The 14,045-nt window shown below is 33.7% G+C and overlaps 1 protein-coding gene and 1 long non-coding RNA gene across 2 annotated transcripts in view; one reads left to right on the top strand and one right to left on the bottom strand.

The window, feature by feature from the left end:
- Positions 1 to 449: 449 nt before the first annotated feature.
- REPTOR (repressed by TOR) overlaps positions 450 to 14,045 on the top strand; it is a 36,587-nt gene continuing 22,991 nt past the window's right edge. Inside the window, exons 1-2 of the mRNA XM_088234762.1 lie at positions 450 to 530; positions 5,808 to 7,202. Of these exons, the coding sequence (XP_088090888.1) occupies positions 6,486 to 7,202 (717 nt within the window). The 5' untranslated portion in view covers positions 450 to 530; positions 5,808 to 6,485. The remainder of the gene's footprint in view (positions 531 to 5,807; positions 7,203 to 14,045) is intronic.
- Positions 2,692 to 5,350, bottom strand: LOC148276098 (uncharacterized). Its single transcript, XR_015823867.1, has 4 exons — positions 4,856 to 5,350; positions 4,515 to 4,758; positions 3,810 to 4,106; positions 2,692 to 3,723 (listed from the first exon to the last, which is right to left on the bottom strand). It is a non-coding gene; the product is annotated as an uncharacterized LOC148276098 (long non-coding RNA).

Below are 14,045 nucleotides of genomic sequence, written 5' to 3'. Positions count from 1 at the left end.
AAATATTTCATTTACATTGAAAATGTTTTTTTTTTTCGTTAAAATTTATTTTTCAAATAATATAATCCATTTTCTTCTGACACGTGTAATAAATACATTATTTTTTAAAACATCCAATAGATGGCAGGCTCGAAGACATATTTTGTCAAAGTTATTTTCGAATAATATTATTATTTTTATGATACTTTCTTATTTGAGATTATTAAGTTTATTTAAAATAAAATATGCGTAGTCTTAAATAGGTACTTATGACATAATAAAATATAAGTGAGAAACCCAAGTTGATGGTAATGATTTTCTTGAACCGTGTGAACCAATATAAACCTCTATTTTCCAGTTTTCGGTGTTGCCATATAAACATTCCTAATTTGCGAAAATATTACGGGCCCCTCACCTTGATTGGTTGATTTATAATGCCTATTCCTAGTAAATACTAAATACGAGTTTCTATTGGCGGAAATGTGGTCGATAAGTGTACAAATTGTTCATGTGACCTTTGGTATGTGTTTACATTTACAGTGTGTTTACCAGTGTTCAGAGATAATGTAGAACTATTACTAGTTCAGATCTGCCACTTAGTACTACGGCGCCGTAACAACTAATTGACGTTTAGGTATAATAACACATTCCTATTGGTCAAATTTTGTATTTGCGCTATTTCACGTTGGCGCTTATATCCATCGAAAAAAAAATCCGCGGGAAATTCAAAACTTTCCCTAAAAGTTTTTACAGCTCATAGCTTGATCATGAGTAATAGTTAAAAATCAGAAGTATTCACTTTTTTTCCAAATTGTTACTTTTACCACGGATTTTTAATTATTACTACTGATCAAACTACAAGTTTATATTATGAAGGAATTAAAGCTTCTCTATCACTAATGATTCTGCATTTCGAAAATAATGAGTTTTGGGAATTGATTGCCAACCCATAAAATTTAATAAAAAATCTTAGTTTCCTTTTTTGTGATTTAAAAGTGAATTCACCACATTTAACAACAAACTTTTATAAAGCAAACTTGCCCTAACACTGATCATTAATGGTAAAGAGGCTTTGAAGACAGAGGAGATGAAAAAAAAGACACTTTATATGGAACATGATTTTTTTAATAATTTAGTTTACGTTGTTAACTTTGATTCAGTGTTAAGTTGGATAAAAAAACGCCAACATGGAACACATAATTAAACATGACAATTTTTATTTTAAGTTCTGGAAAGAAAAACATGCCAATTGAACGCTTCAATACATATATGGATATATTTAAGTTGATATAATACAGATTTATGCAACAAAAAAAGATAACATTGGAATACAATACTTTCTGAAGAGCTAAACTTATTTGAATTCTATATATATATATACTTATATAACATGTTTATAGTTTTAATGTATATATTTTAGTCTTTATTCAGAATAAAACATTACATTTAAATTAAATTTGATACAACTTTAAAACGCATAAAAGAAAAATAATGTGTCGTGGTTCAGATTAGGGCTTCCAACCCTGCAGCTGATTTTCAATCTAGGTTTTTGCAGAATGAAAAAAATTCAATCCAGTGAAATCCTCGTATTAGCGGGATCCTGCATGTTTAAATGCATAGCTTAAAGTTCCATTTACAGGAGTACAATATAAAAGATATGAAAATATTGTCTAATAAACAGCATCAACCACAAAAGACAATATTCTGGGACAATACAATAATTCCACTTGGATCCTGGGAAAGAACAGTGTTGTATTGTTCACTTGTAAACGGTTGTTATATTTTGTATTTAGTGTATTGTATTATCGAGACATAATCGCAAAAATTGTAACCAATAAAAACAATATTTTTAAGGAGAACACTAGACTTATTCCTATCAATGAACAAGGAATACACTTTGAGAATCAATCTCTGGACTATTTATTTTATTGATACCATAATGATATCTTGTTAAAAGATATATGACTGTTGACAGATGTGGATAAAAATCCATATCAACCAATACCGTGGGATCTTGCTCCAAGTGGGATCAGAAAATCACTAGGGATCCTAGTATAACGGAATGTGCACATACTCCCAGTTCAGAATACATCAACTTTATATAATACAAAAAATTTCAAAATAATTAGCCCCTTTTCACATCAAAATTTCTTTCTGGAAGTTATGATTACAGAAAAATTTAAAAATGCTAGAATAGCTCTTATCTCAGAATATAATTGCAACAGCTTAATGCTACTTATTAAAATAATACCTACTTATTGCACATTAAAAGCAAAAATGTCATATTTTGTGTACTGAACAAATAAAGTGAAGTCCATATTTAAAAGAAATACTGTATGTTAGCTAAAAAAAGACATAACATATTTAATTTGCAATAATGATGTGAACAATAAAGGTCCATATTTAAAAGAAATACTGTATTTTAGCTATACAAATACATAACATATTCATTTTGCAACAATAAATAAATAAATAGGTCAATAAGAATTGTTTATTTAAAAATATGTGATAAAAACCATCTGTATTTATATGCAAGAGTAAATAAATAACAGTTACTTAAATACAAATTAATGATTTTAAAATACAAATTAATGATTAATATTTTTTGCTTTTTACAACAGCCAATTTTTGTAAAACATTTAGATTATAATCAAGTAAAATTACTTCTAAAATTACTTACATTCTAAATAGAATCATATTTTCCTGACAATATTTTATTTATTTCCTGTGTCTAATTGAATAGTTGTAATTTAAAAATCAGCTTTACAAATTTTACTTTTATTACATTTATAACCACTCAAAATTTAAATTTTCCTCTATTATATACTGCAAGTTTTTATGGATATTTGATTGAATAAGATTATTTGGATTATTTAAATACCCATTAATAATTTCAATCCACCTTGTAAATAAATTCAGAAGGCTATTATATGCTAATTTTAAATAATAACCAGTTCTCTCTCTCAACAATACATATTTGTGATGAATTGAAGCTTCTGACTGAGTAAGGGATTGTTTGCAGGCCTCACAAATATTGTCACTTAACAATCTACGACAAATCCAACCAGCAGAATATCCATGGGCTCCAACTTTACTTCTCTCCTGTTGAGAGCGTAAAATAGATACATCATGCACAGTAATGCTATTGCATTCTGCTATTAACAAACTAGATAATGACATCCTAGATTCATTATTGAGCTCAGGTTCTGAAAGTAATGTGGGACCATCACGAGAGAAACTTAAAAACTCTTTCAGGTTTAGTATCATGCGCCCTCTATCGTCTTCACAGTTAAGTGTCGGAGAGTGTGACGACAAAAAATTACTAATAAGTGCAGACTTAAAAGTGTTGACAAAGTCTCTGCATGTTGGATTCACATTCTTTCCATTGTACATTCTTATTGTACCAAAAAAGTTTTCCAATGGATCTTGGTTGAGACGTCGCAGAACTAGTTTTTTATTACCAGCCTGATGCAAGTCTGCCCAGAGCCCTTGAAAACCTTTGATGGTCAAAATATAGTTTTTTAGAGATGGTACAATCGTCTCTCTTCCTGAATTCAAATTTCATTTTCTTCAATTTGTTAATAGCATCAATCCAAAATGCATGGTGTGTAGACTGCGGTGTAGCAATGTATCTCATTTTACCCTTGGAAAAGTTGGTAGCACCATTTGTACTGTCGGAGAGTTTGTCGAAGAATAAGACGACATCACTGGTGGCTAACAAACTTAATTTTTTGGGTGATGACTCTGAAATAGAAAAAAACAAGTATTTATTAAAGACTAAATATTTTTAATTCATATTTTGATCTCATCCGGCACATTTAGATACATACCAAATTCTGCAGCAAAACGAAGAGCAGCAACCGTCCTTTCATTCAACACTCAGTTGCTTACTTTCATTTTTCGGATTTTATCAGGTATAATGTGTGCATCGTGTATTGATTTCAATAACCTCACATCTCCAATCCTTGCGTCCCGTTCATACACAAAAATTAAATCATTACAACTTGAAATTTTAGCCTCAGTTGATGTATTTTTATTTAGAAAATTATTTTTTAACCCCTTTATCAAATGGGGGAGGTCATAAATTATAAAAACCTTATGACTACATATTTCAAAAAATGTTTCATCTGCAAACAAATTTCAATAAAACATTAAACATAATATAAAACTGAAGTAGTATTATTTAAAATATTTGTAAAGAAAATCTGAATGTAATTTTGCATTTATAAACTAAGGAAATAAAAATAATTCTATCTACCGTTTTAGAAATTAATTTGTAGAATTAATTTTAAATAAAAAACACTTTGTATTTATACACCACATACGAGTTTAATATTAGTTAGTACACAAGTCTTGGGTATTCAGAATTCATCACCCATCATTAGGTGTAAATACAAACCTTTGCAAGTTTATGTTAACATTTGATGATGGGTAATTTTGAATACCAGAACCTTGTTTTCTAACTAATATTAATTTCATGATTGACGTATAAATGCAAAGTTTTTTATTAATAAAATATTAAAAATAATTATTACCATAATCTTTCCCATTAATCAAATACATTCTTCGTGTTTCTTCTCTTAAATATTTAAGTGCTCCAACATTCGTTGCACCTTGGTCACATATACTGGCCTTAATAATAAAACCAGTGTCTGAAACAGCAGCGTACACTTCCCGAATACATTTAACTGAATGGCAGGAGTTGTCCCTTCACAGAAATAGTAAGCAATATCATAAAAAATCTCCCTTATCATAAAAACCAAGGCATGGTCCGCAAATCTGAAATAAGAAAAAAATATATATTCTCAAAATTATGACATTACAAATGGAACTAAATAATTTGTTTGCAATACTAAATTTTTTTTTAAAAACAAACCTGGCTTTTTCTCAATTCCAAAATCGAGAAGCCTTTGGAGTCCTTCATTTTTCACACCAAAAGATAGTTATGGTGACAGCGAAATTATTAAATATTAATTAATATTTTTTTTAAATGCTCTTGTGTTTGCATTTATTCCTGTTCGGAAACTCAATCCTCCAAGAAGTCTATATAAGGTTCGTCTTGAAGGCGATGCAAAAATTTTCTGCACGAGTATGTAACCCTTGGGAGAGTTTTTCAACAAAGCAAGGGACAAAATTAGCGCAGTTTTGTGGTATATTATTTTTTTATTTTTGCTTCCTTGGCTATATGTTCTTCAGTAAATAAAGCCGGTGCTGCTTCAGGAAGTAGCCTACAGTTTCCCTCAATGAACTTTGCCTGAAAATGTCTTTGACATACGCGAAATGCATAGCGAATTCTACTATGTGATGTGTCTAATTTTGGCAAAGCGATATAGTTTGACGATGTCCCCGGATACATGGCAAGAAAGCATACAACACTTTTTTGACATTGTTATAATTATCACAGGCGAGAAAAATAGAAGAGAAAAGGTGAGAAGACACACGCACGACGTAGATTTAAGGTTAACACACGTTTTAAATTTAAACCATTTTTCACACGCGCTTTTTGCTTTTAATAGAAGAGAAAAGGTGAGAAGACTGACACAAACCGAAAAAATAACGAAAACAGGACACGCACGCCGTAGATTTAAGATTAACACAGGTTTTAAATTTAAACCGTTTTTCACACATGCGCCATTTGCTTTTTCTAACTGTGTGACGTCATGATGCGACATCAGCGCTCGTACGTAGCAAGTGCGTAGCGCTTACTCGAAATAGCGATGCGATACTACCAATTCCATTACTACCAACACAAGGGGGGTAAAACTCCATGACTACCAACACAAGGGGGGTAAAACACTTCGCAATAGGGACTGTCACCCCAGTGCCAGTGTTCCCAGCACTCCCAGCAGATCTCAGTGTTTACGTTTACTTCGGACAGTTTCGATAGTCAGTGTTCTGTGGTTTCGCGTCAAGATTTTTCTCCAGATTGATAAAAATATCGAATATTAGTCGTTGACATGTTACCTCTCGATTACGCTATCCGTATTTGTCATTGTATTTGATTGTCTGTCAGTGTTTATACTCTCGCAAATTTAATATTGAAAGTCACGATCGTGAATTTTTCGCCATAGGTACTGATTGTTTTTGTCTTGTGTTTACACTCCGCGAATATGGAGGTTCCGATATGTCATATATTATTATTATTCTAAACACCCAACACACAATTCAACGTTTACGTCATAGCGGAACGTGTAGTGACGATCGATAGGTCTCGTAATTAAACGAATAAGAAGTTTGCAGTTAAAATCACACGTGAGATTGTCACCATTGTTTATGTTTTGATCTGGTGTAACATTTCGTTGTTATTGCTTCACGCGAGTGCATTTACATCTCGCGAGCGTTCCATCGAGCGCTTCGACCGATACATTTCCTTTGTGGAGTGCTAAAAGTGTATCCGGAACCCGAAAATGTGATATTACCTCGCGTCAGAAGAAAAAACCCCGTTCAAGGTCGTTGTTGTTTTGCCACTTTGTTATTGTTATGAGTTTGTTTGTATTTATATAGAAATGGCGGACTCTACATACGGTAGCGAGTACTTCTCGGATTCCGGAGTGGAAGTGAAACAGGAATCGTTGGACGGAAACTCGTTCACGGCTTCCGTACCTATTCCAGGAAGGAGGCCCACGGAACTGTGTGACTTGCGGGATTTCAACCTGGAGTTCGAGCTGTGCGGCCAGGAAGGAATGTCGTCCATCTATCAGACCATCTCGCACCCTTTATACAAGTTCAACTTGGACATAGATTCTAATTCTAGGTGCGAGTCTTTCAAGATGGACGACGACGATATTTTCCAAGTGGATAAAGCGGATTTGATTCAAGGGCCGACGTTGGCGGAGCTGAACGCTAACGATAACACGCTGCTGGAGGATTTGAACTTCGATGATTTGCTGCTGCCGGAGGAAAACAGTTACTGCCTGCAGCTCGGCGGGTCGATGCTCCAGGCCCTGAAGAGCTCCACGCCCGCACTGGAGATGCAGCCGAGCGTGACCCCGCAGCCTTCCCCCGTGGGGTACAGCTACAGCTCCCGGGGCGAGGGGGCGCTGTCTCCGGGCAGTGGGCGCAGCAGCAGCGTGCACAGCAGCCTGCACGGCTCGCCCTGCCCGGGGCTGCAGGAGCTACTGAGCGGCCCCCCCTTGCCCCCGTCCACCCTGCCCCCGCAGCACCGCAGCCTCGCCGCCGCCCGCCTCTCCTCCTCCGCCCCCACCCACCTCAGTCTTGAACAGGTACCCTTCCATGAATAAATTAATAATGATCTTTGAATCCAGATTTCTACTATTATTTTTTAAATTATTTTCTTATGTCTGGTACCCTCAAGTTATTTTTAAGTGGAAAGTCACTTCACATGGTGCTGACCGGTTGCCTTTTGTTGGGGCATGATTAAAAAATATATGCTAAAATTATTTTTGTACCATTCTTATTTAATTTGCTATTTTCATTAAATTAACTTTCTTTGGTTTATTTCAAATCTCATTTAGTTTTCCTTGCAGATGTATTATTATTACATTCAACTGAGTATTTGTTGATAAATACTCTGACTTTTAATACTTTGACCCCATAAATAAATAAAGGAAAATAAAAAAGGTGGATTGCGCAACACTATGCAATAATAATGACTCAAAAGACATTATTGTATTGCCTTGATAGATAAAATATTAACATTAATTTTAATAGATTCCTTTGTAGAAAATAAACAATACAATTTTTAGTTAATAAGTTTTTCTACTCATCTCAAATGTCAACTTGTAAATTACCCAGAAATGGCATAAAACTGGTAATGAAGTCATAATTCTAAAATTGTGATATTACTTTGTCTGCATCTACTCTCTGTTAAAAATCCTGAAATAGCAAATCGAGTGAAGATAATATCACCGTGTAATTTATACAACTTAATAACTTCAAAATCATCAGTTAATCACTGAAACATATTTGTATCTTCCTCCGTGAATGCTGAAAATAGACAAGTCGCGATGCATTTAAATAATATTACGCATTCATAGAGGAGGATGCAAAAATGTATTTTTAGTGGTTAACTCAAAAATACTGGTTTTTAAGTTACCTAGTTTTAGTTAGATATGATAGAGCGAAGATATCAATTGAGATAAATAGTTTGGGTAAAAGAGATTGTGGAGAGTGAAAATAAATTTTAATCTTCTTGTTACCCCATGACAAGTATCAGGTGGTATTTTACTTAGTCGTTTGCTCTTGGCAGAGCAACCATGGTTCTGTTGGCAGGAAGGAAACGCGTTGTTACAATCCGCCTCCATCCGCTTCAGTCCTCAGCGCTTCTAGAGGCCTCCTGAAGAGAGACGCCAGTCGCTTCCGTCACCTAGTCTGTCCATCTTATAGGACTTTTTCTGCGAGAGAAGTTCCTTCATAATCAATATAGTGATAATAAAAAAGTTTTTGAAAAGAATATGCTCCTGGGAGATCCATGATACCCACCCTAGGCCGCATGAGTTATTATGAGTATACTCTCTTATGATACAGAAAATCCAAAAGAAGTTTCTGAGATATCTCTACATGAGAAAGTGCGGGTATTATCCTTGGCTCTACTCGGCCGAGTTTCTCCAGGGTATGCTTGGCTACAACAGTTTAGAGACTATAAGAAATGTGTATTTGACTACAGATTTTTATCGATTGTTGCGCAGTATGGTCGATAATTCTGGGATTATGAGGAGCGTTGATATTCTGATATACAGAACCAACCTGCCGATTCTTATGCCTGTTGGAAGGGCTAGCTATCGCTTTGGATATTGATCTGTTCTATGTATCCGAAGGGGTTTTCCGGAGCAGGATTCTCCTACTACTTTGACAAGAGCCTCTTTATGTATTTTTTGTCTTTATAATATGTACGTCTTGAATTTTAGTTTGTAGTGTATATGTTATTTTTAATTAATTAATTAAATTATTGTGCTCGTCGAGTATATTCTATCTCATGTACTATGATAAGCACAACATAAATTATTTATGTAAATAATTTATCATAACTCATGTTTAACAGTTACTTTCATTTTCCTAGACAAAAACTCATTTAAGTTTTTCAGACTTCTCGGTCAATATATATTTATGTATATTGGCTGGCTTATTGCAATTAGTATTACTTACAATACTTCTATAACATTTTGTCATCAGGAAAGGAGTTTAGGAGACAGAAAAAAAGGAGAATGAAAACTTAAGTAGCCATTGTTCAGTCATCTCATCCTCCGTCCCTTTCCCCTCCCTTTCCTGTTGTTTATTTACTCTGCTCTGCTCTCCCTTCAACCCCCTTCCCGTTTTTCTTTTTCTTTATAAATAAGTGTTATTTTGGTTAGTTAGAAGAAATTGCCAAGTAGCAATAAACCCCAAAAGTTAAATTTACCGTATTATATATAAATAAAACTAAGTACTTAACTGTTGGTAAAATTCAAGTATTTATCCTTATAAAAAATAACAAGTTTTAAGTATTTTATTGATCCAACACAAGAGTTGATACTGTGTAAGAAAAGCCATAGTAATCCCAGACGCTGAGGTCATTAGTCATTACATTATTTGAGGTCCCTTTTGACCTGTTTATCATCTCTCATAGACTCCTTATCAGTAATAAGTAAAGGCTATATTAGATATATCAGAAAACTAAACAAGAAACTGGTCATAAATCTGAGCAGATTTGTACTACGGTTCATTTTCTGACTCAAAATCTTGTCTGTCATGCGTAATAAATACTCAGTAAACACACATTATATTAGGCATATGCGCGGGCAGATTCTGAATAAAAAAATATTGAATCAGAAAATGGATGGATTCTTATTAGCTTCCATCGTCTTAATAATAAAATGCCATAATTTTTTCCAATTTTTGCATCGTATTTGTATCGTATTACGCGCAGAAACTGGGTGAAAAATAGAATCAACATTAGGATGTGTTCTAAAATTTTACATAAGTATTCATACAAAATTTCCAATAATATATTCTGAGTAAAAATCTGATCTATGACGATCTTTCGGCTTTATTCGGCGAAACTAAGGGAAGCGGGATTTACGTGGAAGGAGGCGAGAGTGGTGGCTAGTGATAGGGTCTTCTGGAGGCGTTTAGACACTTGCTCCATTTAGGAGCAGATCTGACAAAGAAGAAGAAAAATAATTTGATCAGTTTTCTAATCCATATTGTAGAACAGCTTTAAGTATTTGTGTGAAACATTTTCGTACAAAGAATCTCCAGTTTCCGTATTGAAAGTACACTTGTTTTTTGTATTATTAAATGTTCTTCCAATTTTGGTTGTATTGTGCCACAACTCAACACAGGGCTATTTTAACTACTTATAATAAGTCTCATGAAGTTGGGGATATATTACTCTTTTATGTAATAGGGACTTGAATAAGTTTTCGCTTTTTCCCGACAGATGATGTTATCTTTGCCTGTTTACATCGGGCAATACTACAACCAACTTCATAGGGAAGCTCACTATTAGGCTTGAAATAACAGTATGAATTATTCTGCCGAAGTGTAAACCGCGTATTTTTCCATAATGTTAAACATGTCAAATTTCGTGGCAAAAAATAATTAATTGAGGGGAATTTTACTGCGTTCATTTTTACAAAAAAAAATTGCAGCTGAAGCACATAGAATTCTTGTGGAGACTCACGGTGACCATGCTCTGTTGGAACATCACCCAACATCATCGTCATCATCTTTGCTCTGCACCGTGATCAGCCGGGTGTAGTGTATTATGAGCTCCCCAAACCCAACGAAACCATCACGGGATATCGCTTTCGACTATAATTTATGCCTTTGAGCCGAGTATTGAATGTAAAACAGCCGTAAACTATGTCATTTTGCAGCATGACAATGCTCTGTCAAATGTTGCAAGGCCAGTCAAAACATTCTTGGAAACGATCAAATGGGAAGTCTTACTCCACCCGCCGTATTTCGGACATTGCTCCTTCCGATGACCATTTGTTGCGATTGATGACTTGTGGCCTGGCTGAACAGCACTTCCATTCTACTGAAGGTGCCAAAAATGGCTCGGTTGGTCGATAACCTCAAAAGATGAGTCGTTCTTTCGAGATGGTATTCGTATACTGCCAGAAAGGTGGGAGAAAGTAGTGGACAATACGTTTAATGACATGTTCTCTACTAATTTTTTTGAATAAAGCATTGATTTTCTAGACAAAACTGCGGGAACTTATTCAAGTCCCCAGTAATGAATACGTACTGCGTAATTAATAAATATTAAAAAACAGAGATTCTATATTCCTTTCTTAAAATTTTTCTCCATCTCTGTTGTAATAAATATGTATTAAACTATTCAAATGAGTTATTTAATATTATGTAAGTAAGTACCTACATATTATAAAATGTTTCATTCAAGGTATTCCACTTTTTGCTAACAAATATTTCCTTGTATGTTCTCAGTATACATTTAATTATTTTCCTGTTTGTCATTCTTTCTTCTTCTTTCTTTTTTTTTATGGCTTTATTCACCCTAACTATTGGATTTTCTCACCTACTTATCCACTTTTTTGTTTTTTTCATTCACATATTTTTGCATGTGGCAGTTATGTTTATACACAACAACATTCCCTTCTCGCACCTAATGGTGCATAGGGCACTGCATTGCTACACCATTCGCCGCGTACCTTGATCATTTTTGTTACATGAAGGTAAGATGATCAGTTTTACGCTTCAGGTACCAGTCCAGGGACTATGAAATATTCTAACACCCTTTTAAATAAATAAGTCATATCAAACATGTCGGGAATCGAACCAGATACCTCTTGCATGGTAGACAAACGCACTGACCATCACACCATGAGGCCGACAGGCGCTGTTTATACACAAGTATGTCATTAATATTGCACTAAGTTAAATCATAGGGATCGTAGAACAACGACACATGTGATTTTCTTCAACTTTACGTGAGTGGTTTGAAATTTTTTTGGACACTGTCACAACTTGATAAGTGCAAAAGTATACCATTTGATACTTAGGTAAGTTTTATATGTATATATTTTTCAACCTGGAATGATAAAACTTTTTCAATATCAAATATTAATGAAAGTCAATGTCCCATTTTTCACACATTGTCATTGTTCTACGATTCCGACAATATAAGTACAATATACAACATGTTTACAACCAATTTGCCGTATCAATAGCCTCGTCTACTTTTTGGTGTTCTTCAATGAATTTACCTATTAAATTAGCCGTAATTGAAAATAAAATCACCTTTATCGGCTTATTTCTTGCTTTGTGATCATTTTTAATTTCCTCAAACTCTACCCCTTAGAGTCAGGGAAACGTAACATGATTTTGCTTACCTTACAGAAGAGACTAAACACTTACCATAAAATTGATTTTTTAAAAAACTAACGCGTCATTCGATTAAAAAAATGTCATCTGTTTAAAAAAATGTAGACAAAATCGAGATACATTTCTCTGACTCTAGGGGGTCGAACTTATCCCACGCTACGACTGCATGTTATATTTCATCTTCCGCTCCGTTATTTGTTTTTTAAAAATTTATTTATTATAGTATTTCATAGATAAAAATATACATTATTAGGTTATAATGTATTCCTCTTATCTCTCATCTTATCTCTTATCTTAATTTTTGATTATTAGATATTCCTTGTATTGTCTCTTATTTTATATTTATATCTAGGCAGATTAGATCTAGAATTGATTCATCACAAAGGTTGACTACGTCTACTTTTTTTTATCTTAGTCTAGTCTGATTTTGAGGAAACATTTAATATTTTTTACTGTGGCTGCAACTGATGCCGATATATTAGAATATATTTTGGAAACTCTTGTATTTCTAATTTGTCTCCCTTGTCAATATACAGGCCCGCAAGAGTTTATTGTAAACAGTGACAAAAAAATAAAAAGCTCATGTAAAGTTGAAGAAAATCACATACGTCGATCTACAATTATGACGATTTAGAAATATTGTGATATACCTAAATCAGTGATATATATATCTATCCTTCGAACCCTGAAATATAATATTAGTCCATTTCTTGAAATTCTAATGAGGAAGTTCAGTGGTTTTTTTTATTTGTTAATTGACTATCAAATTAAGCCAAAAAAAAAATTATTTATTTTTGTGTAATCAGCTCTATGATTTTTAAAGATTTTTCATTTTGAAATTACTCCGCGTGTGACATCACAAGTTCTATTCGGTGAGTTCTATTGATTGGTGAATTGGGTTCCCGTAAACCAGAAATCTACCACACCATCATTGGTTGATTGAGAAGGACTAGTGACGTCATTCAAATTAGTTCATTGTCTTAAATTTATTTTCATAAATTTTCAAGGAATTTTGCTGTATAATTAAATGCTCTAATTTTTATCGCACGTAAGAAAACATTTTTTTGTATCCAATTTCCCGTAGCCCTGAACTTCCTCATTATGAAATTACATAAAGTTCTTATTTCAAAGGCATGACTGTACTTATGCATTTACAATTTACATTCATCCTTCAAATAATTTATGTGGAACAGCAAATTTCTCTAAATTTCTGTGACTACTTGTATTTTCCTACTTTCATTACTTTACTGAATCACATTTTTGGCTCTCTTCCAGAATTAATATTCGCCTTTGTCTGTTTTATTACATTTTCGTTACTTAGTATTTTCAAATTGTAACACTATACTTTTATAACTACCTATACTTTTTTTATTTATAAATTTGTATAAACCACTTTATTTTCAAATTATATGTCGACCGGTTTCCGGGTCTTCATTGTCAGGACTTATAATTGCGCGCTCACTAATCGTATTACAAAATATTTAGAGAAAAGCAGAACGAATGAGAGAGAGAAAGAAGATAATATTAATCATAATGGGAATATGCCGAGTGGAGGGAACTCGATCTCGCAGAAGATGTCCTACAAGATGACAGAATTGGTGACAGAAACGACTGGTCTGTCTCTTCAGTAGGCCTCCAGAAGTCCTGAAGATGGAAGCGGATCCTTTTGCCAAGGTGACCACGACTGCTCTGCCAAGAGCATAGGACTAAGAAGAATAGGAATGTTTTTTGGTTCATAGCTTTGCTTATTTTTTCAAGATTATTTTACAAAGACCACT

The sequence above is a fragment of the Micrasema longulum genome, unplaced genomic scaffold (assembly GCF_059751315.1).
Source record: "Micrasema longulum isolate JH-2025_06_02 unplaced genomic scaffold, ASM5975131v1 h1tg001280l, whole genome shotgun sequence".
Taxonomy (NCBI): domain Eukaryota; kingdom Metazoa; phylum Arthropoda; class Insecta; order Trichoptera; family Brachycentridae; genus Micrasema; species Micrasema longulum.
This window is presented reverse-complemented; position numbering and strand designations above follow the sequence as displayed.